Source organism: Mustela lutreola, chromosome 3, assembly GCF_030435805.1.
Source record: "Mustela lutreola isolate mMusLut2 chromosome 3, mMusLut2.pri, whole genome shotgun sequence".
NCBI lineage: Eukaryota > Metazoa > Chordata > Mammalia > Carnivora > Mustelidae > Mustela > Mustela lutreola.
This window is the reverse complement of record NC_081292.1, coordinates 590,130-617,539: the sequence shown is the minus strand read 5'-3', so window position 1 is coordinate 617,539 and position 27,410 is coordinate 590,130. Positions and strand designations below refer to the sequence as shown.

The following is a 27,410-nucleotide window of genomic DNA, read 5'->3' as shown; positions in this document are numbered from 1 at the left end:
CCAGTCCTCCAGGGGCAGCGGGGACCGCCTGCACCCTGTTTAGGAAGACAAGCGGTGGCAGGGTGCAGGTCGTAAACCCCGAATCAAGGTCACACAGCAGTCGGAGGGGGAACACTTGTATTGAGGGTCCTGAGCGCACACGTGCCCCACGGACGGCCTAGCTGAACAGGCGGATGGTGCCATCGGCCCCTGAGGAGAAGACCCACGGCTGGGTGGGGTGGAAGGCCACGTCCAGGACCCCCAGGTCTCGGGTCGGCACATGCCCCCGCAGCACCTTCACAGGCACCAGCAGCGGGTTCTGCAGCAGGTCGCTGTGGGGGAGGAGCAGAGAGAGGACTCAGGCGGGGAAGCGCCCCTCCCCCCAGCCTGGCAGGGCGCGTGGGGCTCGCACTCACTTGTACACCATCCCGTGGCACACGGTGACGCTCCCGTCGTCGGAGCCAGACGCGAACAGTGGGTACCGGGTGTGGAAGGCCACGGCCCTGAGGGCCTTCTTGTGGTGCCTGGAGGGCAGGGGCCGGTGAGGGCTCGGGAGGGCTGGGGCGGGCCCGCCGGCACCCCCACCTGCACCCCCACCCCCACTCACCTCAGCACCCTGTACGGCTCGCAGGAAAGGTCCAGGTCAAACCACACAAGCTTGCTGTCGTAGCTGCCACAGATGACGTTGTCTCCTGGGGGCGAAGGGGCTGGTGGGGACCCGCGGGTGCACACTCCCCTGCCCACGCGCCCACCCGCCCGCTCTCACCTGCAGGGTGCATGGCCCCCCCGTGCCCCGCCTCCCTCACCTGCAGGGTGCACGGCCAGGCTGGACACCCACTTGCAGTTGGGCCGGAGCTTCTTGGTGAGCTCCTGGCGCAGCAGGTGGTAGAGGCGGACGGTGCGCTGCGAAGCCACCAGCAGGAAGGGTCGCAGGGGGTGGAAGGCCACGCACTGCACGCGCCCGTGGCTACGGCGGAAGGGGCTCTGGCTGCGGCGCCGGCTCAGCTGGTGGATCAGCACCTGTGTGTGCTCCGCGGCAGCCAGCACCACGGCCATGTAGTCCCCACGCCCGTGCCAGGTCACCTGGGTCACGGGCTGCAGAAGGCAAGGCTGGCTCAGTTGCGCCCTCCCCAGCCCTTGGCCGCCCTAACCCCACACGCCCCGACAGCCCCCACACCTTCCCGTGGCAGATGCGCAGCCGCAGGCCCCCCTGGCGCTCCTCCTCCGAGGCCTCCAGCCAGCGGGCGGGCTGCGCCGCGGGCTCCTCGGGGGGGACAAAGGCGCTCAGCAGCTGGTCCGTGCTGCCCGCCACCAGCTGGTCCCCCAGGGCCGGGTTCAACAGCAGCACTGAGTCCTCTCTGCAGGCCAGAGAGACATGTGGTCCCTCAGGTGCAGCTCTGCACCCGTGGCCCCCAGTGCTCCCCAGGCCACCCACTTACACCGCCACGGCCACTAAGCAGACGGCGGGGCGAGGGTTCCAGGCGACGCTCTTCACCACGCCCCCCACAGGCACAGTCCTCATGCAGCGGGCAGTGGCCACCTCCCAGAGCCGCACCGAGCCGTCATCGGAGCCTGAACACGTGAACAAGGCCCTCACCAGCTGCCCTCCCGCCCCCCAGCAGCACCCCAACCCCCTGCTGGCAATGCCCCCACCTCAGGCTCACCTGAAGCCAGCCACTGGCCATCCGGGGAGACACTGAGGCAACGGACAAGGTTGCTGTGGCCCCTATAGACCTACAGAGGAGGATCAGTGAGGAGACACCCCTCCGGGGGCTCCCCCCACCTGCCCCACGCACTCACCAGGGCCTGGCACGTGGGGAAGGGCTGCAGGTCCCGTGGCCGGGGCAGTTTCGGGATGAGGTCTTCAGGGTCCACGTTCACCTGGGCCAGGAGAGCACGAGGTCATCCCGCCCCACGTGCTGTGCCCCCCCACCCCCCGTCTCCCCCTGCGCACCGCCCCCCGCCACACACCCGCATCTTGCGCTGCCGCGGGCACAGGTAGAGGTCGAGGCAGCGCTCGAAGCGCTCCTGGATAAACCGACCGTATGCGGGCACGGCCCGCAGGCTCGGGAACTTGCGGGGCAAGAAGTTGAGCTTCCTCTCGCCCGGCTCCTGCTGCTCCCACACCAGGCGCTGTGGAGACAGGGGTGAGCTGGGGGCCCAGGGCCAGGAGCAGGGGCCCAAACCCCCACCCCAGGGCGAGGCCCACCTCCTCTTCGCTGGGCAGGTACTCGGGGGGTGGATTGTAGGACTCTGCGTGGCCGGGTAGGGCCAGCTTCGGTGCGGGCACATGCATTTTGTGCCGGCCCAGCACGGCGTCCGGGTCCTCCTGCGCCCAGAGGTCGTAGAAGCTGGGCGTGTGGTCCCGGGGCCGGCGCGGCTGAATCCAGCCCATCTTGATGGCGTGCACCATTCGAGAGACCTGCGAGGCCGGGGCCAGTGAGCGAGGGCGCGCGGGGACGCGGGGGTGGAGGTCTGGCCGCGGCAGTGGAGGTCTGGCCGGCGGCCGGCGCCTACCTTCTCCTTCTCCACCAGGGACGGGATGAAGCTGCGCTTGTCGGCGGGTCGGTTGGTCACCGGGTGCAGCATCAGGTCGCCGCTGAAGAAGTCCACGGCCGGCTGAGGGCACAGCAGACGGGTGGGCCCGGGCTCTGCGGCGGCCCCCGCACACCCAGGGCGAGCCGCTGCTACCCACCTCGTACGGGTCACAGCTCCTGTCCCCAAACTGGCCGCTCTGCAGCCGCTGCACCAGGGCCACCTGCTCGTCGGTCAGCCTCACGTCGTGCCCAGTCATCCGGTCCCGCACCGTGCGCCTGGGGGGTCGCGATCAGAGCCGAGCCCGAAGCCCCACACCCCGCCCCCACTGGCCCCGGCCCGAGGCTGCGCACCAGTAATCGGGGTCATCCATCTTGTCCAGAAACTGGTCCAGCTCGTCACGGGTCCGCAGCGGCTTGTAGATGCGCCTGCCGTCCAGGTCATAGCCCACGTGAGGGAAGTCATCATACCACGCCAGAGGCACGTTGCCCACCGTGTTCCGGATGTCCTGGGGCAGCAAGCCAGGCTGTCAGCGTCGGGTGCCCACCATGTCCATCCCTCCCTGCAAGCGCCCCAAGAGTCATAGGCCAGGGCGGGGGGAACCAGTGAGAGCGAGGGGACGGGCCTCAAGGCTGCTGGGATGGTACCCAAGCACCCTGACACATGCCCTCTCCCTGGGGTGTGACGTGGCACGGTGGCCAGTGCTGCCCCCCCACCCCGGCCCTCAGAGGCGCCGGAGTTGTACCTTCACATTTTCCACTGAAGTGGTGCCAACCCCAGAGCCTCCCCCCAGATTCCTTGGCCAGGACTCTGGGCAGCCACAGACAAGGGTGACCTCATCGCCCATGGGCTCCCTCCCCTGGTGGGGGCCTTAGGCAAAAATGGGTAGCCACGGGCAGGGACTCAGGGAAGACCCTGCTAACCCGCTCCAAGGGGAGACAGAAGCCACTGCGTTCTGCCCTGCAGGCATTTGTGGACGCCCCCCCCAGCCCTCCCTGATCCTGCCCCCCCCCACCACAGCAGCCACATTCCTGGACACACATTCCTGGTCGAGGCCCCTGCCAGCCACCACCCTCTCTCCGCCCAGCACAGAGACTGCTGCCCAGGCGGCTGCTTCCTGAACAGTGGCCACAGGGGGAGGGGCCCAGAGGAGACTGAGCACAGTGGGGAGCCCAGGGGCCCCTTGCAGGAGCACAGGACCCCCTGAACTCGGCCCCCTGCACCTGCCTGCCCTAGTCAACCAACTTCCGTGGTCCCAGCGGGACCATCCTTCGGGGACACCTCCTGTGCCCCCGGCCTTCCTTCTCTGCATGGGGGTGGGGGGCGCCACCCCTGAATCGGACAGACCCCAGAGCGAGCACCAAGGGAACAGCTAGGTCGCCCCACAGCAGGGCACAGCGCGAGCCGGCAGAGAGCAGGGTGTCAGGCAGAAGGCACAGTCTGGGCCACAGCTGGAGGGCACGGCTGACACCGGGAGGCTGGGCCACCCAGCGACCCCACGCAAACCGGGGGTGGGGGCAGCCTTGGATGGTGGGGTGAGCTCCAGCCCCGCAGGGCTTTGCGCCCCTCCGCACTCTGCCTGCCACAAAAGGCCCAAGTGTACACAGGAGCGAGAGAGACCAGACAAACAGGGTGTGGCCCGGCACCAGCGCCAGGGGAGAAGACCTGCCTGGGTCATGGGTCCCACTTGACCCTCCTGCCCCCTGCTGAGGCAGAGAGGGAGGGCGGCAGAGCCCCCGCACGCCGCCCCCCAGAAGGGGACTCCCACTCCCCCACGGCCCCCAGAGACAGCGAGATGCTCCAGGCTCCTTCAGCGTGGCGCGAGAAGGCAGAGGGACGAGGGCCCCTGCTCCGCGCGGCCTCCGGGGGCTGGGAGGCGGGGAGGAGGGCGGGCCGGCGCGGGGGAGGGGCCGCCGCCACTATAAAGGCCCGGCCCGCGGCCCCGCTCCAGCCCGGGACGCACACGTGCGCGCGGCGCCGCAGCCGCCACCGCGGGCCCCCGAGACCCGCGCCTCCCCGGTCTCGCCTCCCCGGCCCCGGGCGGCCGCGCGGCGGGCGGCATGCGCTGCGCGAGGCGGAGCTGACGGCGCGCCCGCCGGCCCCATGTCCTTCGCCATGCTGCGCTCGGCGCCGCCCGGCCGCTACCTGTACCCCGAGGTGAGCCCGCTGTCGGAGGACGAGGACCGCGGCAGCGAGAGCTCGGGCTCCGACGAGAAGCCCTGCCGCGTGCACGCCGCGCGCTGCGGCCTCCAGGGCGCCCGGAGGCGGGCCGGGGGCAGGCGGGCGGGGGGCGGCGCGGCGGGGCCCGGGGGCCGGCCCGGCCGAGAGCCCCGGCAGCGGCACACGGCGAACGCGCGCGAGCGGGACCGCACCAACAGCGTGAACACGGCCTTCACGGCGCTGCGCACGCTCATCCCCACGGAGCCGGCCGACCGCAAGCTCTCCAAGATCGAGACGCTGCGCCTGGCCTCCAGCTACATCTCGCACCTGGGCAACGTGCTGCTGGTGGGCGAGGCGTGCGGCGACGGGCAGCCCTGCCACTCGGGGCCTGCTTTCTTCCACGCCGCGCGCCCGGGCAGCCCCCCGCCGCCGCCGCCCCCGCCGCCCCCGCCCCGCGACGGCGAGAACGCCCAGCCCAAACAGATCTGTACCTTCTGCCTCAGCAACCAGAGAAAGTTGGTGAGTGTGGCCCGCGGGGCAGCCACGGAAAGGGACCAGGAGAGGCTGTGGCGGCCTCTGCCTCAATATCACCCTAGCTACCCACACCTGCTGGGCAGAGACCCTGGCCAGAGGCCGGCAGAGCTCCCCACCCCCCACCCCCAGCATCACCTGTGACCCAGTGTGGCCCTGGGGTCCGGGGGGCGGGGAGCACAGGAAGGCCCAGCTGGGGCTGGCAGGGCCCGGCCTGCCTTGGGCCTTCTCCCCTCAAGTCCCCAGGGACACATGTGCCCATGGGGACCAGACAGGGCCAGCCATCGCTACATGGGAGTCTGGGAGGCAGAGAAGACACCAAACTAGAAGAGGCAGGGGGCCAGACCAGAACTGGTTCAAGTAACTCTGGCCCCCCCAGCCCTATCCCGGAAGGAAGGGGACTGACTCCCCCTCCCCCACCCCCATCTGTTTGCCCTACCACAGCCCCTGCCACTGGCCTAAAGCCTATGGGGCACCTGCTAGCTCTCCCATGGCCCTCGCCCACGCCCCCGGGGCTGCCCACTCAGACCCCCAGGGCAGCCCTGGGCTCTGCAGACAAGAGGCTGGCGGAGCCGTGGGGGCCGTGGGGGCCGGGGGGGGGGGGGGGAGGACCACGCTGCGGGAGCGCTGGGAGCGCTGGCCGGCTGATTTACAGCTCTTGCTGTGCTTGGTGGCACCGGAAAAGCAGGGTGAGCGGGAGAAAATGCGGCGCGGCTTTCCCCGGTCCCGTTTCCTCTCCAGACGGCACGCGCGAGCTCCTGGGGCCTGAACATCTGGGAAATTTAATTTTACAATTTCGGCTGTGCAGCAGCGTACTCTCTCTCCTCCCCAAACTGCACGGGGAAGCCGGGGTGAGCGTGGAAGGGGGTGCGTTCGGCACCCGCCACCTGAGACAGCACCCCGTGGGGAAGCCCAGAGGCGCGGGCTGGCACCGGGTCTGCGGGCAGGCCCTGACACTGACCCTCCCCTCTGCAGAGCAAGGACAGAGACAGAAAGACGACGATTCGGAGTTAGAGATGGACACCGCTGGGCTAGCCACAGAGAGCTCCCGTGGACCGGACTCGGGCACAGGCCTCCTGTGAGGGTGCCCAGCGAGCCAGCCTCGCCTCTGGCTACGGCGGGGCCAACGGACAGACAAATGTGCAGGACTCTGCACGGGCCCGATGGGCCCAGGCCCACCAGAACCTTCCGTGCTGGCTTCCTACCTGGGTTTTCTTCTGGTCACTACATGCTGGCATCTTGCGTCTTTGATACAATAATATAAAGTCTGGAAACTTTGTATAATTAAAAACAAAACAGTATTGTCCAACCGTGGAAGCACACTGTTCTCTTGAACGGTTCAGAACCCAACCTGAGCCCAGCCCTCACGGCTCTCCGCGCTCCGCTCTCTCCAAGCTCAGTCCTCCCGGGGGGTGGCTCTCTCCAAGCTCAGTCCTCCCGGGGGGTGGCTCTCTCCAAGCTCAGTCCTCCCGGGGGGCCAGAGCACCCATCGTCAGGGAAGGCCTCCACCCTTCGGGGGCCGGGTCATCCCTCCCAGGCCTGAGGCAGAGCGAGGCACCTCCCCGGCGCCCGGGGGCGCTGAAGGAGACAGAAGAGGGAGAGGGGGCAGGGGAAGGGCAGAGGGAGCCACTGCCACGCCAGCAGGGCACCGGCCAGTCTGGCCTTGTCTCCGAGGGCCTGCCGGGCACCCAGGCATCCCTGAAGGGGTGAGGAGGGCAGAGCTCGCAGCACAATCATGCCAAGTCTCCAGGCCTCAGCCTTTGCCCAGAGACCCACAAAGCAGACGCCTGGGGGAGGTGGAGTGAAGGGCGCTGCCCGGCACGGCAGGTTTCCCAACCTGGGTAGGCCTAAGGGTGCGAGCCACCTGCATTCAGCCCTGAGTGCCCACCCCGAACCCCCACACAGGGCTCTGAATCCCACCCCTACTGGGCTGCCCTGGCTCCCCCACCGCCACAAGCTGTGACAGGAGAGGAGCTTCATGACCCCGCCCCCACCCTGCGCGAGGCCCCGCGTGGCCCCCTGCAGCCCCCCCCGCCCCCCGCTGCACCCCACCCAGCTCCTCCAGAGGCCCCACCTGCTGCGGGCAGGGTGGTTTCAGGCCCCCTCCCGAGCTGTACGCAGCTGGCTGACCAGTAAAATCCTGCAGGTGACAATTATGCTCTGCCGGCACAGCAGAGAAGAAAGGCAGGGGGCGGCCCTCTCTGAACCCCTTCCCCCTCCCCTCCCCCTCATTGGGCCGGGGGAGGGGGGGGGCAGCAGCCTGACTTCCGGCCAGGCCAGACCACAGAGGGAATGGCCGAAGGCGCCAGGTGCCAGCCGTGGGCCCTCCCAGCCCTCAGCACAGGCTCCAGAGGCCCCCACTGACCCACCCTCCTGGGTCCCCAGGGAGAGGCCAGGTGCTGAGGCCCACGTGGGCACCCCAATAGGGCAAGGCCAGAGCTGCCCCCCTCCTCTGCACCGAGGGGCTCCCGGGAACTGCGAAGCAGGAAGCAGTGGTGTAATTTTGGAGGAAACTCTCAAAGCCAGAGCCATTAAGGGCCAGAGGGGGGGGGCTCTGTCCAACGTGATAGAAATATAACAGGATAAAAAGTCGCCATGGCAGGTTCCACTCCGAGAGAAACCCAACCCCAAGTTTCCTTTCCCTAATCCTGCAGGAGCCCACAGCCGGCCGGAGGAGGGGGGAGAGGGCAGGCCCCACCCGAGACGCGAGGGTCCAAACTGGGGGGGGTGGGGGGTGGCTGTGAGAGCCCCCGGGGGGAAGTGTCGGTGGGGGGGAGGGCAGGTGCACCCCAGGCCTCTGGGCCTGCCTCCCCCACCTCACTGCGCACGGGGTGATGTTCTGTGGGGAGGGTCTGTGGCCCCCCCACCTACTGTAATCACACATCCACACCGGAGCCTGGGGGGGATGTAAACCTCCCTTGGGAAGCCCCGCCAAGATGACGAGCACGCAGTGGGCGCCCACCTCGAGGCCACAGAGCGGCGCGTGTGAACGGGGAACACGTACCACCTGAGGCCAGAGGAGGGTGAAGAGGGAGGGGCACCCCCCGGAGCCCCATGGCTGGGGGGGGGCAGGAGGCCTCCACAGGAGGTGCTGGGGCTCGGGGAGGCCTGCGGGAGAGGACAGGCCCGCTGGGATGGGCCCCCGGGGACCTAGCCTGTCGGGGCCCAGCGTGCACAGGCCAGTTCCCCGCGGCCGGGCCTGTGACTCCCAACAGCGGCTGCAGCTTGGCCGACTTGGGCCTGGGCAGCCGGCCCAGGGCTCCCTGAGCTGCTCCGGTAGCAGCGATGCGGCGGCGAGGGCCTGGCCCGCCAGCCAACAGGAGGGAGCAGAGGGGGCGGGGGAGGAGCACTCCGTCACCCTTCACTGCTCCAGAAATTCAAACCAGACTGGGGGTGGCGGGCCGGCCGGAGACAGGCGGCCCCATCTGAGTCCACTCGCTGAGGAGCCGCTGGGTTGGGGGTGGCAGGTGCTCCTTGCCCCCCACAGGCCCTGCTTCCTTCCCAGAACGCTGGCCTCGCCTTCCACCAGGAGGGACAAAGACCCAGGGCTCCCCGTGTGTGTGCCCCAGAGGCAGCTGGAAAGGAGGGGCTGGGCCCGCGCCCTGGGCCAGCCGCCGCCGCCGCTGTGGGCCAAGCTGGGCTGGAAACACTCTGATCGGCCCCGGCTGTCAGCTCCCTGTCCCCAGCCTGGGGAATGAGCTGCTGGCGGCCCCACATGATTCATCACCAGGCCTGAGCCCGCGGGCCAGCCGGCCCCCACCCTGCTCAGCACCTGTGGGCTGCCAGGAAGCACATGTGACCCGGGGGTGGGGGCGGACAGCACCCCCCGACCCCTTCAGGTCAGGCACCGAGCTTGGAGGCGCGGGCTGAGGACACAGACGCCCCCGTGCTCTCCTGGCGGGGGGCCACTCTACCCCAAGGACCAGCCTCTGAGAAGGGGGGCCAGCGGGGGTCCCCCACCCCCCAGACTGCACCGGACACCAGCAGCGACTGGTCGATGCGTCGCTGGCTGGGGTTTTTCCGCTCCCGATGAGCCCCTCCCCTCCCCCTCCCCAAAGTGGCTGCAGCTGTCAGGGCCGCAGATTGCAACTGCAGGTACGCTGGCCGGCTGCCCGCCGCCCTCCCCGCCGCCCTCCCGCGTCTGTCTGCGAGGGAGGAAGCCGGCCCACCTCTGCAATCCTTCACTCTCTCCTCGTTCTGCCTCTCCACCTGTCCCCTGGGAGCGAGGGGTCAGCCGCCCTCGCTCAGGCTCGCTCTTTTCCCTTGCCCCTCTCCGATTACAATGCCGGCAGTGTTCGCTCGGCTCCCCCTGCACGAAGCTCCCGCCTGTCTCTGAGCGCCACTCAGCCTTCCTGAGCCCCGGCCTCTCCGGCCTCCTCCATGGGGCTTCATCTCTGCCAGAGCCCCGGGCGGGAGAAGGCCGGGCTGCGTGCTCCCCCGCTCACCTGCTGCCCCAGCACCCACGGAAGGTGCCAGCAGGACGAGGCCCGGTTCACAGACCAAAGGGGCAAGGCCAGGGGAGGACCCTAGCAGGGGAGCAGCTAGATGGGCGGGGGAGGGGGGCAGGTGGGGGGCTCAGCGCCGCCTTTCCACACGTCCTCCATCAGACCACCGCGGCCATTTGCCGACTCAGGTAGCGGGCACACCTGCCACGGCCGGCCCAGACACCGGCGCCCGCCCCGCCCCTCCCTCTCCAAGGTGCTGCCGGCCAGGCCCCCCCAAGCCATCACACGTGCCCTGACACAGGACCCCTCGGAGCCCACTGCCTGGCCTCCTCCATGACTGGGGGGCAGCAAGTGCAGCCTCCATGGAAGCTGGGGTGCTCCCTGCCCTCAGATCCCCCTGCCCCCACCCATCCCGGTCAGCCCCAGGGTCCAGTGAGCATTCCCACAGGGGCCCCCTGACTCTTCGCTACCTACAGGCAGTGGCTCTCTCAGAAACAGCCCCGGGGCGCTGGGGGTAGGCACAGGCCCACCTCTGTGCCGCAGCAGAGACCGGTTCCGAGACCCACGGGTCAGGCAAGAGCTGCTGGTGTGAGGGCGCCTCGAGCCCCCCACCTGCCTCTGTCCCCATGCCCAGCCCTGCAGGATCTCACTCTGGAGGACTCCCCTGCCCCGGGCCCCAGCCCACGCTGTCACCACCCCTCCCCCACCTTTCCTACAGAAGTCCCCCCGCCCCCATCCCCATCCCCATCCCCATCCCCATCCCCAAGGCGAACCCCCCCCCAAGGCTCCTGTCCCAGCTCCCACCCACCTGCCCGGCTGGGCCCCGACTGCCAAGGAAACTGGCTCCAAGTGGGCACAGAGCCGGGACCTCCGCCACCCACGTACCCCAACAAATGGGGGGGGACGCAGCTCTGAATCAGCCCCACCTCCACCTGCCCGCTGCTGCACGGGGCCCCCAGCACGGAGACCCTGCTCTGTCCCAGAAGGCGTGCTACATCCCTTATAGGGACGGCTGCTTCCACCACTGCACCCCCCACCAGCCCCCACCCTGCCCTCCCCGCCGGGAGGCTCTCTCCCTGCGGAGAAGCACCAGGCGGGCTGGGGCAGGCACAAGGTGGGCAGGAGGAAGGCGCCCCCCCACCCCCGGTCCAGGCACCCGCGGCTCCAAGGGGCACTCTGCGGTCACAGGCGTCAGGCCCGCGGCGCCCTGTGGCCACCTGCAAGGCCGTGGGTCGGACCAGCGGGAAGGGGCAGACTCGCAGGCCAGCGGCGGGGGCGGAGGGCCGACACGAGCGGCTGAGCGCCGGGCGCTCTCCACAAACAGCCCGAAACCTGAGCCGCGGGGCTCCCGCTGCCAGCAGCGACGCAGGCGCCCTGAGCGCGGGCGGCCAGGATGGGCGGGGCGGCGGCCCCGGGAGGAGCGGGAGGCCGCCAGCGCTGGAGGCAGCTGCCGGTTCAGTAGCTGGGAGAGGCCATTAACGGCCGTTTGGCGAGAGAGCAGAGGGGATGGCGGGCTCTGGATACAGACAGGCCTGGGCCTGTCCCCGCGGGATCCCAAGTTACTGTGAGGCCAGGGCGCCTGCGGGGCGGGCTCGGGCTGCAGCCCCACCCCCGCCACCCCCCAGCGGAGGTCCCGCGGGAGGAGGGGGGCAGCAGGGTGTCGGGTTGGGATTTCGGGGGCTTGGATGATGTGCCTCCCCACCTCGCGGCCAGGGTTCACAGCCAGCCCTCACTCTCACCTACAGGCAGCCTCAGTTTCTCCCCGCGGCCTGAAACAAAGAGGGGCCCAAGGCTGCGAAGGCCGTCAGCTCCCACCCCCAACACCGCCCCACCTCCCTGGGGTCCAGCGGCTGGATGAGATCACGTCTGTGAGGTGCCGGGGCCGTGGGAGAGGAGTGGGGTGGGCACAGCCTGCGGCTGCTCGGCCTCCCCCACCAGACCCAGCAGCACTTCGAGCAGACTCAGGCCTCAGTGCGGCTCGGGGTGTGAATCTGGGGACTGAGGAGTGCAAATGCCCAAGAACGGGCCTCAGACGATCCAACTGTCATCGTGAGTCAACATCTAGGGGCCCCAAAGCTGGGCTTGGAAGAGGCCAACGGCCAGAGGGTCCAGAAGCCCCAGCAGCCCCCAGCTCAGGCCTCAGCCCCAGACTCAGGGAGTGGCAGGGCAGGGCCCAGGGAGAGGGAGGCCGAGTGGCACTTGCACCTCACCTGATGGCCGCCACGCCACAGCGCCCACGAGGCTCTCTCCCAGGACCACCAACCCTGTCAGGCCACCACTGCTGCTGGCCAGAGCCTTATGTGGGGTCCAGACACCACTGGCCACCTCCAAGAATGCTGCTGGGAGAAGGCACTGCCCTAACACCATGGGTGTCCCCAGACCGTGGACCCTCACAGGCTCCAGAAACACCACGACACAGCCACGGGGCCACACAGCCTCCGAGCCCCACACTCCGAATCACGTACCCAGCGGGGCCTCTTCCCCAAAGTCCACCGCGCTCGCCTGGACTGCAGAGACACCCACGATGTGAGCATGGAAGACACCAGCGCCCACGCGCGCCCCAAGCACCCCAGGCACACGTGCGGCTCTGGGGAGGGAAGCATCTGTCAGGCCTGGCAGAGCTCCTGAAAGATGAGCTCTGCCGCCCCCTCGAGCCACCGGCCGGCTGTGCTGGCAGAAGCTAGGGAAGGCGGGCACCCGGGCCCCCTCCTGTCACTCAGACATATGGGATAGTCATCGCCGGAGGAAGCAGCCCCCGCAGCCCCCACCGGCCCGGAGCCGGCAGGGCCAGGCCGCAAGGAGCCTCCCTGTGGGCAGGCCCAGGCCCCTCCCCCACTCCGCACTCCATTTACAACCATCATTGATTTCTCAAAATACCAAATATAAAAAAGTAGCCGACAGGATGTGGCTGCCGACAGCCAGAGCCCCTGGGAGGGGGAGACAGGCAGGGAGGCGCACGGCCCCGGCCCCCCCTCCCCATGCGCGCCCGCTGCTCCGGCCAGGAAACCAATTTATTTTGTTTTGTCTCTGTTCTCTGAACGCACAGAGACCAGATCGGGCGGGCAGCCAAGGCTCCTGCAGCCGCTGCCAAGAGAGCGCGAGCGTGGGGGTGGAGGCCGAGCAGGGGAGGGGGCTCGAGCCTCCCCAGGCCCCAGGACGGCCCCCCGGCCGCGGCAGGAAGACTGCTGTCCCCGCGAGGTCCGCATCAGCGTCAGCGCCGCCGCCTCCTCCTCCAGCCAAGGCTGCTGCCCACGGAGGCACACCTCCGGGCGCACAGAGTGGCACAGGGGCCGCGGCCCTGCCAGTGACTGGGACGTACTTGGGAGGGCACGCGCAGGAGGAGGACAGCCACCTCGAGGCTCAGAGCACCTCAGCTTCCAGCCCTCCAGAGCAGCAGCCCAGGGAGCAGAGACGGCCTCCGGCCCACACGCTGGGGCCTCTGCATGCCAGACAGGGCACCACGCCTGCCCCTTCAGACCCTGAGCTGGAGGGATGGGGCCCACAACAGTCCGCACCTCAAGGACACCGGGAGGGAAGGGGCGGGGCACCCAGAGGCCACCCACCTCCTGTGCGAAGCTGACAGCAACGCTGCCCTCCGCACTCAGGTCTGTCACCACGGGGGCCCAGCACTGCCCCAGGCTCTCCGTGCCCACCGAGCATGAACTCAGCCTCCACAGAGCACGAGGGACCCCAGCATCAGCCGGCCGCCCTACAGACACCTCTGGGGGTTCGTTGCGTCACGTCCACCCCGCTTCCTTCCAGAGTGATGACGCACACTAGCAGACGTTCATCCCCAACCCTGAGATCGCCCTTCCGGACCCCAAGCGCGGCCCCTCACAGCAGCCTGACTCCCCTCTACCCTGGGCAGAACGGCGCAGCTGGGGAAGGCATCCCCCTGCCCCCCCCCCCGGACCCTCGTGGAAGGCCAAGCCCGGCCCCACCTCCTCATCGGAGCTGTCCTCTGCATACTCGTCCTGGCCCTGCACGCTTGCCACCTCCGTCCTTGGGGGAGGGCTCCCAGCCTGTAGGAGAGAAAGGAACAATGGTTATGTCAGGGTGCTGATGCCTTCTGACCTCGGGCAGAGCCCGCGCTCACAGTCCTCTGCCCCCTCCTGATGGCGGTGGCTTGGCAAGAACACACTGTCCCTCCCCTGGTGCTGCGCCCAAGGTTCCCACCACCCCCAATCTCTAAGCAGCTCCAACCTGGTCCTGGGCCTTAAGACAAGATGAGCAACACCCCAGGTCTATGTGAGCCTGTGGGGCTCCACCTGAGGGTCTCTCTCAAGGGCCACACTCATCACCACACGCTCCCAGGAAGGGCCCCAGGGAACAGCTGACACCTGTCCAGGCAGGAACAGGAACAGTCGGCAACAAAGCCGCCCACTGAAGGCCCGGCCGCCCCCACACCCTTTAACGGAGAAACCGGCTGCAGGGTTTCTGGCGCGACTGCCTGAACCCAGCCATGCCGGGCCCCGGGGAGCCCAGGGTCAGGGAGCACAGTAGGCGTGGTACTTCATGGCAGCAAGTAAGAGCCGGGCAGGAGTGCTCCCCATACCTGGCCTGGTCCCTCTGGACAGTGTGTGGCACCTGCTGCCAGCCAATGTCATGGGGCCACAGCCAGCCCTCCTGAGACAAGCCCCCTTCCCCAGGAGGCCTCGGCGTCCATGGCAGCTGGGAGCCCCATTCAGCCCAGTCAGCCAAGGGCCCAGAGAACACCAGGAGGACGCGACCCCCAGGGTGACCCCAACGCACGGGATCAGAGATGGGAGCCCTGGAACATACACACCCTAACCTGGAAAACAGACCCTTCCCTCCCAGGGTTGGGGGAGTCGGACGTACCGGAACCCGGACTGATGGGGAAAACAGCCCTGCCTTTCCCTCCCGGGCGCCATCAAGTACTTGGGAGCAGGGCCCCTGAGCAAGGCACCCCCACCAGAGCCCCACTCCCCCGACAGGGCAGGAGCCAAAGGCCTGCGAGGTGGCTCTTCCTCCGGCCTGGTTTTCCCCTCAGCATAAGGAGGGTGGGAGATTAAGTTTTTCTCCAGGCCAGGAACAAGGCGGGATTCGGTTTCCATGTCTCCCCCACCCCCGCTCCCCATGCTGCACACACTCTGGGAGCCCTGCCCACTGAAAGTGGGTCAGCGCGGCCTCATGGGTGCAGGGCGTGGGTCGGGGGCAAACAGGGCAAGGCCTGAGCTCCTGCCCCCCACCAGGGCCCCAGGCTCTGCTGCGTCCTAGCCCACAGGGAGCCCTGCCCCGAGCGGCAGCCAGGGGACACACCTGCCCCAGGCCCAGGGCCAGGCAACAAGTCTCCTGAGCAAGGGGGCACCAGCCCGCCCCCTGCTCTCCACCAGCTCGGAACTCCAGACAGTCCCACACCACCTGCAAATGCGGCTCAGGCCACGGTGGTGGGGTCCTGGCAGGAAATGTCCCAGCCCCTCGACCTCCAGGATGCCCACGTCGCGCCATGCTGGGTGTGGCTGGCCCCTGGGGCAAGCGAGTACACATGCAGGGGGCCTGAGACAGGCAGGCCCTCCCCCCACAATGAGGGGTCCCCCCAGCCCTCAGTCTCCCCCGCAGAAGCGCTGCTGCAGGGGACACGGTGGCCGCCAGGGGGCAGCAGAGGGCAGCCCAGCTCCAGGAACCTGGGGAGGCTCAGTCAGCCCACGTGCCCGCACACACTTGCCCCTCTTGGGTACCAGGCATTTAAAGAGGAAAACCTCGGGGGCACCTGGGTGGCTCAGTGGGTTAAGCCGCTGCCTTCGGCTCAGGTCCTGATCCCAGGGTCCTGGGATCAAGTCCCGCGTCGGGCTCTCTGCTCAGTGGGGAGCCTGCTTCCTCCTCTCTCTCTGCCTGCCTCTCTGCCTACTTGTGATCTCTGTTTGGCAGATAAATAAAATCTTTAAAAATAAAAAGAGGAACACCTAAACAGAGCGTGCGGCGGGCCAGGGGAACAGCTCTTGCTTCTCTGCCCAACCCCACGACCACCAAACACCAAAGCAGGGGCCCCCGGGGGTGCTGCCTGCCTCCAAGGCATCTTATCACAACCGCCGGCGCCCTCGAGTCGCCAGCAACAGCCCGGGCTCACCCAACCCCACCGCCCCCACCCCACGACAGCAGGGCCCCTCCACCAGCCCTTACGAGCAGAACCCTGCGAGCCCGCGGCAGCCCGCACGACGCTACCAGGCCAGAGCTTGGCACCCTGCACGGCCTTCCTGTGGGGTGCAGGGTGCAGGAGGGAGAAGGGGAACAGCAACCAGCACAGCCCGAAGGCACAGCGGGGCACGCGTCCAGGGCAGGTAAGCTGGCGTGCGCCCGGGAGCCATGCTGGGAGTCAGACCGTGGCTGGTGACCCGTGTTCACCAGGGTCCGGTGTGGGGCAAACACTGTGTTCGCCAAAGAGCATCCATGGCCCCCGTGGCCTGCTGCAGACCCCCAGGCCAGCCCCCAGGGCTGCTCAGCCACCTCAGGGACATTAGACTGAGAGCGAGCAGACACGCAGTTTCTAAAGAACATTCGCCACGGGGGCCTGCAGAGCCCAGAGACAGCCCGAGCTAAATTCAGACCCCCCCACCCCACCAACTCGTTCACAAGGGAAAAGGCAGGGGACTTGGAGGAGGAACAGGACTGTTCCCAGAGCAGGAGCCGGCCCTGCTGGAGGAAGCACTGCTCACGTCCAGCCGGTTTCACGAATCCCAGAGACTTTTCCACGCTGCCGGCGCCCCGTTCACAACAGACGAGTTTAATGGGACTCGATGCCACCACAGTAAAGGCTGCGTGAGGACAAGGTTGGGGGGGGTTGTACACAGTGGCAAGAATTTGGCTGTTTCATGACTTCCTTTTAAATTTTCTTATTTGGGGACACTGGGCGGCTCAGTCATTAAGCGTCTGCTTTTGGCTCAGGTCATGATCTTAGGTCCTGGGATGGAGCCCCCCGTGGAATTGGGCCCCCTGCTCAGTGGGGGGGCCTGTTTCTCCCTCTCCACCGCCCCCGCCCCAGCTTGCGGTCTCTCTCTTGCTCTCTCTCAAATAAATAAAATCCTTAAATAAATAAGTCTTTATTTGACACAGAGCAAGAGAGAGCGCGCGAGTGTGAGGGGGAGGGGGTGGAGAGTGTGCCAGCCCGAGAGAATGCGCACAGCGGGGAGGGGAGACGCAGACGCAGACGCAGACTGAGCAGGAGCCAGGACCCTGAGACCATGACCTGAGCTGAAGGCAGATGCTTAACCGACTGAGCACCCCCAGGCGCCCCGGGAAAGAGTCTTCATCAGAGTCCGAGCTGAGCTTGAAGCCCAACGTGAGCCTCCGCCTCACGACCCTGAGACTGTGACCTGAGCTGAAACCGAGCTGGACACGGCGCATCTGAAGCACCCGGGCGCCCAGACTGTTGTTGTTTCAAGCCATGGCAGAAAATCTTTGATTTTTCTCCCATCGAGGGCAGAGGCTATGTGCCTCCTCCCCAAATCTGGGTGGGCTTATGGCTTGCCTGTCCCAGGAAAGCAGCCCGGACCAACAACATGTGAACTCCGAGTCAAGATCTTAAAGGTCTTGCAGCTGGGCCCTCGGAGCCCTGAGCCCTCTGGCGAGGACGCGGCAGATGGGCACCAGCCATGCAGGCCGCCCCCGACCAGACACACGAGTGATGAGACCTCGGCTGTTCTTCCTTAGGACCCGCCCCTGAGCCCCGAAACACGGGGTGTGAGGCGTGATGACCGTCTGAGAGCAGAACACAGCAGAGCCCTGGATGGGCCCAGGAAAGCTGACATCCTGAGTGTACCACCCAATTCTCGGGTAGGACCCAGCTAAAGAGGCTGTGGGTTACGCCCAATCCCACTGACCACGGTCCCTAGACATGACAGCACCTCACCCTGCCTGAACTCTGACCCTCAGAAATGAGGGTGCCGCTAAATGGCTAAATAATGCTCAAGACGTCAGGCGGACCGTGGAGCAGCTGCCAGCCGCCCTCCACGGGGGCCAGCCCCACACGGCCTGCGCGCTCACGCCCTTGGCTCTCTGGTTGGTGCCCAGGCACTTCCCAGCTGAGGTGAGCCCCAGTAACCAGCTGACGGCCCCCCTTGCAACTCCCCCAGGCACAGTGCCCACCCTAGACCCGAGCACAGGCAGCATGGCCACAGCCTGCGCCCAAGACTCCCACAGTGCCCTGCCTGGCCTCCTGGAGGTCCCTCCACCCCCGTCCCCAAAGCCATGCGGAGACCCAGGCAGGCCTTCTGCCCACGGGTCTGCAGTATGGAACACATAGAACGCTCTAAAAACACATGGAGGGGCGCCTGGGGGGCTCAGCCGTTAAGCGTCCACCTTCGGCTCAGGTCACGATCTCGGGGTCCTCGGATCGAGCCCCGCACTGGGCTCCCTGCTTAGCAGGGACCCTGCTTCTCCCTCTCCCACTGCTTGTGTTTCCTCTCTCACTGGCTCTCTGACAAATAAATGAATAAAATCTTCAAAACAAACAAACAAAACACCTGGAGAACACTCCTGACACCCAGGCACAATGACCACATCTGTAGCTGAACGTGGAGAGCTAACCGACAACAATGGGGCCCTGTGAGCAAAAAAAAACAAAAGGGGAAAAAACCCACCTAAGAAAGACCAACGTAAACATGACAAGTGGGAACACTGGGTCTAAACAAGCACAGGGGGTGCCTGGGGGGTTCAGGTCATGATCCCGGGGTCCTGGGATCGAGCCCCACATCAGGCTCCCTGCTTGGGGAAGCCTGCTTCTCCCTCTCCCTCTGCTTGTGTTCCCTCTCTCGCTGTCTCTGTCAAAAAAATAAATCTTAAGAAAAAAAAATTAAAATAATAAGTAAACAAGCAGAGAAGGGAAGAACACGGGAGGGAGGAGACAGTGGCTGCAGCACATAAATCCACCCCAGAGAACTCGTCCAGAAGAAGCACAGAGACGTCGCCCTTCCCAAGGCCCCGCACACGCCCCCTTCCAAGGGTGCAGGCGAGTGAGGGCCTCCTGCCCGCTGAGAGGCCCTGCGCCCTGGGGAGCGGGCGCACAGGTGGGCCAGGGTGGGCGTGCTGGGACAGCGGAGCCTAAGGAGATGCCCCTCTGAGATCGATCCTGCCCAACCCCCAACCACCCCCAGGAGAGAGCAGAGAGAGAAAGGGTCCCCCCCACCCCACACAGCTCCTGGGCTCCCGCACTGGGAGCCTCCTTCGGGGAGGTGCGTGCACAGGGCTCTCCGGCTGGGGCGGAGTGTGGGGGCGGGGGCCGCAGGACGTGCCCCAGGAGACCGGCCCAGCAGAAAGGGACTCAGGTCCACAAGGTCATGGAGTGCCAGAACAAGGAAGCGGGCGGCCAGTCCTGCGGTGACCGGGAGACAGGGGCGGGTGCTCTGAGTGGAAGCCGAGGAAGCGAGCAGGCCGAGGGAGAAGATGTCATCCTGGCGGGTCGCCCGGGCAGTGCACAGGCCCGAAGCCACACGCAGCCAGACGAACAAGCGAACGTGCCCATCGCGAGCGGCCCGCGGCCATGGACCTCCCCATGAGCGCCCTGAGCCCCCAGACAAGACCCCCACAGAGAAAGATGGGGACCCCACAGCCCCAACCCCTGAGTACCTACCAGCCCCCCAAATACACGGTGCTCTTCCTCCCCGGAGCTCCCGGCCAGCACCTGGCCAGGGCACCAGCCCGCCTCCGGCCCTGACTCCGGGGACCAGTGAGAACACGAGTCATTGTCACACCGCGAAACCCAGGGCTACTGGGCCACAGCACCAGAGATACGGGCGACAAGGAGAGACAAAACGGCACCTGGTTCCCCGCACGGGAGACCCCAGCGCGGGGAACGGCAAGGACCCTGCTGGTCCGACCCCTACGGGGGCCGGCAGGTGCACGACCAAGGGAGCATCTGGACCAGGGAAGGACACTGCGGGTCAGGAAACAAGGGGTTAGGAGCAAGTCCCAGGACAAGAGATCACAAAGAAAAACGGTTAAAAAGAACTGAAGGAGACGGCTATTCCTTCCCCACAGACCCGCAGGCCCCCGGGAGAGACCTTGGGGGCACCTCCCTCCTTAGGTCCGCCCCAGCCTTGAGCTAGAGCCCCCAGGGAGGGGAGAGGAGGGCAGGGCTCCGGGAGGGCCTGCAGGCCCCGCTGGGCAGAGACACCCGAGTCTGGGAGGGGCGCACACCCCACGGGGCTGCGGGGCCTTCTCTGACCTGCAGAGCCTGACCTTCGAGACGCGACAGCGACGGAAACTTCGTGCTCTGGGTGTTCTCAATGCTGCTCAAACAGGCCTCGCAGAAACACGGGGAACAGAGGCCCCTTTCCTAATGTAAGAAAAAATCATAAAGCAACAAGAGAGCACATTTCCCATGTGTCAGGGTGGGAAAAATAAAGACTTTTAACCACACACCGTCCTGGCAGGCCTGGGAGGTGCAAGTATCCCAGCACGAAGCGGCACTTTCCTTCCACTCAAAACGCCCTGGCTTTGACCCGGAGATGCTCCTGGGACCGCACTCCCAGAACTGCCTGCCCGCGCGAGAACGAGCACCACAAGGGGACTCCCAGCCCCAGGGGTGGTCAGGCCGCGGGCCGTGCACACCACAGACACCAACTGGCAAGGACAGCCCTCAGAGGCAGAGGGACGCGCAGAGGGCAGGAGTCAGGAAGCAGACGGGCGTGACACGGATGGGGGCCTGGCTGTGCAGAGAACCCGGGAGACCCAGGCAGCCCTCACGCTTACGCCGGAGCAGGAGGCAGGACAGAGCAGGCGGGACAGCCCTCAGGAGCTCCGAGCAACCACTCTGCTGGATCCGTGATGCTCGTCCCGTGACCCCACACAACACTGAAAAAGAAAGTGCCGGGGGTGCGTGGGGGTGCTGAGTGGCTTAAAGCCTCTGCCTTCGGCTCAGGTCATGATCTCGGGGTCCTGGGATCGAGCCCCGCATCGGGCTCTCTGCTCAATGGGGAGCCTGCTTCCTCCTCTCTCTCTGCCTGCCTCTCTGTCTACTGGTGATCTCTGTCAAATAAATAAATAAATAAAATCTTTGGGGGGAAAAAAGTGCTGGACATGTCTAGATCCCTTCCAAAGACCCAAGAAGAAGTGGAGAAGGAGCTCACAGACAGTGACACCCAGGGCAGCCTGGCACCCAGTCAGCCATGTCTCCCCAGGGCAACCCTGGGCACCTGGGCCACGTAACCCCATCTCTCTCCCATGGGAAAGGAAGGTGGAGATCAGGACAGTGCCCCAGAACGGGCCAGTGATCACCTGGCCTTCCATTTTCATCCCTGGGCGGCTTCAGCAGGATGTTCCTGCCGGTCTGGGATGGCCTGTGGCAGACACACCTAGAACCCAGGGCTGGTGGGGCAGGGTCCCCTGACAACGACCTATCAGCCCTGTCCCTCCCAGAACAGGAAGGCAAACCCTCCAGCTCCCTGTTGTGGAGGTCACTCAGTGGACTGGAGGGCCTAGGCCTGGGGCATCCTACTCCAGTCCGCATCTCTCCCGGCAGCTCTCGGCCTCAGGCCCTGCATCCCTGATGTCAGCCACAGCCCCACCAGGAGGCAGGGTGCCCTTCAGGCATGTGCAGGAGAGTGAGAAGTCAGGGAGCTGGGAGGTGGCCTGCCCACCCTTGGAAGCAGCGGAAGCCTTGACACAGGTTAAGGGGGAGAGAGTGCAGGGGAAACAGTGACAGGAGCACCCAGTGGAAGAGAAGTTAGGGGCGAGCCCCACAGCATGCTCACCGTGGGCGGAAGGAAGAGCAGCAGAAGCCCGAGCGGGTCCCCCCTTGCAGAAGTAGCTCACCCGAGACCGCCGTCCGCCAGACCACACAGGCGGCTGTGGCCAGGAGCCAGAGAATTCCAGGGGCTTTCAGTTCCAGAGCGGGGACAGCAGGCGGGGACCCGGGCCCAAGTGGGAGTCACCGCTGGCAGGGGCCCACAGGACCGCAGGCGGCAGGGAGACACTAGTTCTAGAAGCTGCTCAGTGGAGGGGTCGGCTTCCGGCTATGAGGCTGCACGCTAGTAACAGGGCTCAGGCCACGCGGCGGGGAGCCAGCTCGACCCAATGGAGGGGCGTGGGTGGTTTTGGGGAGCAGCTGGCAGAAAGGAGAGCTGGGGAGCTTGTTCCACTGAGGACTAGGAACCCCCAGCTCCCACCTGAGTCCTCTCTCTTGGCCTAGAGAACCTCAACCCTAGTAAAAGGACGACCGTGCACTAGAACAGAAAACACCTCAACGGGGCTACCCGCAGCCCTCAATGAAAGCACAAGGAGGCCAGAGACATGAACGGCCACGCAGGGCAGCCCCGGGGCTCTGCAGAACTCAGAACCCCTCCTGATTCGTGGGGTTCCCAACCAGGATGACCCACAGGAGACAGGGACGGTCCTCAGAGCCAGGGCGTGAAGCGGGAGGGGCCCAGGAAGCGACCAGGCCCCAGCACTGCACACAGTGCGGGGGCTGCAGTCCTGGCCCGCCAGCAGACCCAGAGGCAGCCTGGCCCTCTCTGAGAACTGCGCCCTCCGGGAGGCCAGAGCCAACCTCCCCAAACAGAAGTCCGTGCCCTCCTTTTGGAGAAGGGAGGGCTTCAGTCTCCACCAAATGGACCAGCAAGCCCACCCAGAAGGCGGCCCCGTGGAGAACACGCAGCTCTGCGGGCCCACAGCTGAGGGAGGTGCGGGGGACCGAACGCGGCCACATCCACAAGTGTCCCTCGCACTGAACCCCAGGCCACAGTCTCTTGAAACACTTGCACACATCACCTAGTTCAGGGAACTTAAGCCGAAATCTTTTAAGGGGGAGAGGGGCAAAGGGAGAGAATCTTAACCAGGCTCCAAGCCCAGCACAGAGCTCCAAGCAGGGCTCACCCCCATGACCCTGAGATCCCAACCTGAGCCAAAATCAAGAGAGGGTCACTTATCCGACCGAGACACCCATGCACCCCAAACATAAAATTTTTATTTAAAAAGTTATTTAAGGGGCACCTGGCTGGCTCAGTGTATTAAACATCTGCCTTCGGCTCAGGTCAAAACCCCAGGGTCCTGGGATGGAGCCCCCTGTCGAGCTCCCTGCTCAGTGGAGCGGGCAGCCTGCGTCTCCCTCCCCTACCCCCTGCTTATACTCGTTCACATGCTTTCTCTGTGACAAATAAATAAAATCTTTAAAAAATAGAAAAGTAGGGACGCCTGGGTGGCTCAGTTGGTTAAGCAGCTGCCTTCGGCTCAGGTCATGATCCCAGCGTCCTGGGATCGAGTCCCACATCGGGCTCCTTGCTCGGCAGGGAGCCTGCTTCTCCCTCTGCCTCTGCTGCCATTCTGTCTGCCTGTGCTTGCTCTCTCCCCCCCCCCCTCTGATAAATAAATAAAATCTTAAAAAAAAAAAAATAGAAAAGTAAAATAAAATAAAAAATTATTTAAACTTTTTTTAAGTATGCTTCACGTCCAACACAGAGCTTGAACTCATGACCCAGAGATCAAGAGTTACATGCTCTACCTACCAAGTCAGCCAGGTGCCCCAAAAGTGATTTAATTTTTAAAAAATTACTTTTAGGGCACCTCGGTGGCTCGGTTGGGTCAGCATCCGACTCTTGAATTCAGCTCAGGTCATGGTCTCAGGGTCCTGGGATCTGGGTCAGGGAGACTGCCTCCCACTCATCTGCGTGCACATGCCCACACTCTCTATAAAAAATAAATTTAAAAATTATTTTTATAACTATTTATAAAATAAGATTAAAAAAACCCTTTTTAAAATAAAAAAGTTAGGGGCCCCCTGGGGCACCTCAATTGTTAAGTGTCTGACTCCGGACCTTGGCTCAAGTCTTGCTCCCACAGTCGTTGAGTTTTAAGCCCTGCGTTAGGGGCCATGCTAGGCGTGGAGCCTGCTTTATTTACTTATCTGTCGAGATTTTATTTATTTATTTGTCAAAGAGAGAGAGAGCACTGGGGGGCACAAGCAGAGGGAGCGACAGAGGCCGAGGGAGAAGCAGGCTCCCCGCTGAGCAAGCAGCCCTACAAGGGATTCAATCCCAGGACCCTGGGGTCATGACCTGAGCCAAAAGCAGGCAGGCATTCAGGAGGCTGAGCCACCCGGGCGCCCATGGAGCCTACTTTGAAACATAAACAAAAGAATACTTAAGTGTGGGGATGCGCCTGGGTGGCTCAGTCGGTTAAGCGTCTGCCTTCCGCTCGGGTCATGATCTCAGGGTCCTGGGATCAAGCCCCGCATTGGGCTCTCTGCTTGGCTGGGAGCCTGCTTCTCCCTCTGCCTCTAGCTCCCCCTGCTTGGGCGCGCGCATGCGCTCTCTCTCTCTCCCTCTCTTTAAAACTTATGCGTGTGGACCCTAACTGCGCAAGGAGGAACAACACACCAACAGGGCTACTAGCGGAGGCCGCCCACGGGAGCAGGGGCTGTGAGGAAGAACTTCCACTCTCCACTGAGTAGCACTGATGAAAGAGTGAATTTCTCTCAAGGAAGGTATATTTTATAATTCTAAAAAGTTAAAAAAAGGAGGAGAAACAGCTACCCATCATCCCCCAAACCACAGTCAGCACAGCTCACACGTCATCTCTCTGTGCGCACTGGCAGTAGGACTAGATCCTAAGTGTGCAGAAGGGTTAAATCTGGGGGTTCGGTAGGTCAAGCATCTGTCTTCGGCTCGGGTCATGATTCCAGGGCACTGGGATCGAGTCGCATGTGGGGCTCCCTGCTCTGCAGGGAGCCTGCTTTTCCCTCTGCTCCTCCCCCTGCTTGGTCTCTCTTTCTCTTTCAAATAACTAATCTCAAAAAAAAAAAAAAAAAGGGCGCCTGGGTGGCTCAGTGGGTTAAAGCCTCTGCCTTCGGCTCCGGTCATGATTCCAGGGTCTGGGATCAAGCCCCACATCGGGCTCTCTGCTCGGCGGGGAGCCTGCTTCCCCCTCTCTCTCTCTGCCTTCCTCTCTACTTGTAATCTCTCTCTCTGTGAAATAAATAAATAAAATCTTAAAAAAAAAAAAATCCGAGGCCACTTCCGGCGTAGCCATGGCGGCTAACGCTACCACTAACCCGTCGCAGCTGCTGCCTCTAGTGAAATCACACCAGAAGGAAGAAGGATCACTAAATTAGATCAAATTTTGCTAAATGGAAATAATATAACAATGCTGGTTCCTGGTGGAGAAGGTCCTGAAGTATGAATGGATTTCCTTGACTTAACTGTTTTGTGTTATAATGACAACAAGATAGAAATTTTTTTTTTAACCTTTTAATGTTTGGATTCTGTAAAGCTAAGTTTCCCGTTAAAGGGAAAAGTTTTGAAGATGCATTGTAAATGCCCATTTTTGTAAGTTAATCATTATTATCTTGGAAAAAGAAGAACAGTTTGTTCTTTGAAGACTAAAATAAAAGTGTTTTTGGTTAACTGTCAAAAAAAAAAAAAAAAAAAAAAATCCTTTCTTCCTAGGTAAAAGATCAAACAAGCATGGCTTTTTGGTTTCTATTATGGGAGATTTCTGCATGATTCAAGGTCCTAAACTTCAGAACACCAGACCCATTGAAAATACAAATAGTTATAAACTAGTTTCTAAAACTTCCAAAGAGCGAACAGTGTATTTTAGTCAAATGAAACTTTTCTCGTTTTTCTCATTTGAGACAAGAGGGAACCGCACTCGTCCCCTCGTCACAGGGACAGACATAAGGCCAAAGCCTCAGCCAGCAAGGCTCCCTGGGACAAGGCTCGGGTGTCAGGAGGCCACTCCTGTGTCCGGTGAGCTCTGCCTCCAGGTAGTCCTGTGCACATGAAGGCCCTACCTCAGGCTTCGCCCCCAGGAAACCCAGCCTACGGCTGAAAGCGGGCTGAGCTCCATGGAGAGGTGACATTAGAATCACCTGCGGAGGAGGTCCGGCATGTGGGTATTTGGAGTTCTTGAGAACAGAGCACATAACTGTCATTGAAAAACAAGCCCTAAGACAGACGCCTGGGTGGCTCAGTGGGTTAAAGCCTCTGCTTTTGGCTCAGGTGATGATCCCAGAGTCCTGGGATCGAGCCCCACATCGGGCTCTCTGCTCAGCAGGAAGCCTGCTGCTCTGCCTACTTGTGATCTATTAGCTCTCTATCAAACAAATAAAGCCCTTTAAAAAACAAAACAAGAGAACAACCCCCAGGAGCTCAGAGCACTGCAGCTGTAACCAAGTGTTCCACTTGGCCCCAAATGTGCCCAGAGGTGCATCAGAGGAGGGATGTGGGCCTTGGGGTCCCAAGGACACTTGGGAGAAAGCAGTGTGGTGACAGGCCCCCAGAGAGCCTAAAGCCTGGTGGTCACTTTCTTTCCTGGCCACCTTCACCTAGAGAGGACAGCCTACCACAGGCTCCTCACTCACCCACCTGCACCTGCTGTCCGGTGGTCTTCTCCGTCCCGCCGTGGCCCTCATCACTGCTGACCCCATCCTCTCCCTCTGCTGGGTCGTCCTCACTACTCTCGCTGCCGGAGTCTTCCAGGCCTGAGAACACACTCTCCTCGCTTTCAGACAGGCCAGAGTCGCCGTCATCCCGGAGGCTGGGAGCAGCAGCACAGGCGAGAGAGGACTGCGGGGAACACAGTGTTGACTGTCGATGACAGCCAGACGCCCCCAGGCCACCCGCCACCCGCCAGGCACCCTGCTGACCCATGGCTCTGCATGGCCAGCCTCCAAGGCCATAGCCCTCAGGCCACAAGTGTCTACCTCCACCAAAACCATCCACCTAACCCAGGTGGAACCTTCCTCACTGTCCACCTCCACTGACAGCACGGCCACCTGCCCCTGGAAGGGACATTTAGTTTCCCGCATCTCGCAGGGAAAGGAGTTTTCCCATCTCGGGGAGCTCAGTTCCCACATTTCCGACCGACCCAGGCTCCCCATCCTTCGCACCCCACGCTGGCAAAGCCCAGAGCTGCGATGGCGCGGGGCCAGAGGCTGAGCCCGCAGCCGACCGGATGGAGCCGGCAGCGGATCAGCAAACTGTCAAGGGGGTCGAACAGCGACAGAAATGGTCCAAGCCTGGCTTCAGAGCAAGCGTGACCCGCCCTTCCCTCCCCCGCTTACCTGATACCATCTCCCCCAACCCTACAGGACACGACGCGCGGGGGGAGAACCTGTCACTGCCTTTTAAGACGAACAAGAAGCTGCAGACCTCTGGGAAGCCGCTGAGCCCGGAGCCCGCACCTCTGCGCTTCCCGGGTCTGGACCGGCCTCAGCTCTCTCGCGGCAGAGCCGCTGCCCGGCCGGACCGTCCGCGGCCCAGGAGCCCGACACCCGCGGCCCAGGAGCCCGACACCCGCGGCCCGCGCGGCCCTGCGCCCGCGGGAGGACGCGCCGGCGGCCGTGAGCCCCGGTTCTTCCGTCCCACAGCACGTCCCGGGCCGCGGCTTCGGGAGGCCGCCTCTCGGCCCGCCGCGTGCCCCCCGCCTCCGCCTCCCCCTGCGGCTGCGCCCCGCGCAAGGGGTGCTCCGGGCCGAGGCCGCGCAGGGCCGGCGACCCCGCCCTGCTCCTACTCCCGGGCCCGCCGCGCGCGGGGCGGCCTCGCGGGGGGCGGCCCAGCCAGCACGTGCGGCCCCGGGCCCCGCCGCCCGACCCCGCCGCCCGGACCCGCGCCCGCTGTCACCTCCTGCGGCTCCGGCTCCGGCTCCGGCCCCGGCCCCGGCCCCCGCCGCCGCTTCCCAGGCCGCGCCCCAGTCGCCGCCGCGCGCCCCGCGTCCCGCGCGCCCGCCATGCTGCCCAGCCAGTCCCCACCGCGCCGCCACTTCCGGCAGCGCGGGCCGCGTGGGGATGGGGGCGCGGCCTGTGGGGTC

The 27,410-nt window shown here is 64.5% G+C and overlaps 2 protein-coding genes across 5 annotated transcripts; one reads left to right on the top strand and one right to left on the bottom strand.

Annotated features, from left to right (window-relative positions):
• Positions 1-100: 100 nt before the first annotated feature.
• Positions 101-27,357, bottom strand: BOP1 (BOP1 ribosomal biogenesis factor). Of its 3 annotated transcripts, XM_059165461.1 has the most exons (17): positions 27,224-27,357; positions 25,967-26,167; positions 19,831-19,941; positions 13,592-13,672; positions 2,868-3,022; positions 2,675-2,792; positions 2,497-2,598; positions 2,189-2,401; positions 1,951-2,112; positions 1,780-1,860; positions 1,644-1,713; positions 1,419-1,551; positions 1,157-1,337; positions 786-1,074; positions 587-671; positions 396-503; positions 101-311 (listed from the first exon to the last, which is right to left on the bottom strand). In XM_059165461.1, the coding sequence occupies exons 1-17, from the start codon at positions 27,329-27,331 to the stop codon at positions 158-160; spliced, it is 2,352 nt and encodes a 783-aa protein (XP_059021444.1). In that variant the 5' UTR covers positions 27,332-27,357; the 3' UTR covers positions 101-157. The 3 variants fall into 3 exon arrangements, with proteins under 3 accessions (XP_059021444.1, XP_059021445.1, XP_059021446.1); XM_059165462.1 differs by lacking the exon at positions 19,831-19,941; XM_059165463.1 differs by lacking the exons at positions 13,592-13,672; positions 19,831-19,941; positions 25,967-26,167; positions 27,224-27,357 and adding an exon at positions 12,116-12,199.
• Positions 4,450-6,514, top strand: SCX (scleraxis bHLH transcription factor). Of its 2 annotated transcripts, XR_009351545.1 has the most exons (3): positions 4,450-5,193; positions 5,947-6,056; positions 6,181-6,514. XR_009351545.1 is itself a non-coding variant. In XM_059165487.1 (2 exons), exons 1-2 carry the CDS (start codon positions 4,618-4,620, stop codon positions 6,217-6,219), a joined length of 615 nt encoding a protein of 204 aa, XP_059021470.1. In that variant the 5' UTR covers positions 4,451-4,617; the 3' UTR covers positions 6,220-6,514. The 2 variants fall into 2 exon arrangements, 1 of the variants encoding a protein (XP_059021470.1); XM_059165487.1 differs by lacking the exon at positions 5,947-6,056 and having other exon boundaries at positions 4,451-5,193.
• Positions 27,358-27,410: the final 53 nt, after the last annotated feature.

Bases quoted from the DNA above. Each gene is read 5' to 3' on its own strand.
- SCX (XM_059165487.1), top strand. From the start codon at position 4,618: ATGTCCTTCGCCATGCTGCGCTCGGCGCCGCCCGGCCGCTACCTGTAC. The intron at 5,194-6,180 runs GTGAGTGTGGCC...TCCCCTCTGCAG, and splicing joins TCAGCAACCAGAGAAAGTTG to AGCAAGGACAGAGACAGAAA.
- BOP1 (XM_059165461.1), bottom strand. From the start codon at position 27,331: ATGGCGGGCGCGCGGGACGCGGGGCGCGCGGCGGCGACTGGGGCGCGG. The intron at 13,673-19,830 runs GTCAGAGAAGGC...TCTCTCCTACAG, and splicing joins TCGAAGGTCAGGCTCTGCAG to GCTGGGAGCCCTCCCCCAAG. The intron at 1,861-1,950 runs GTGTGTGGCGGG...CTCCTGGCCCAG, and splicing joins CGCGGCAGCGCAAGATGCGG to GTGAACGTGGACCCTGAAGA.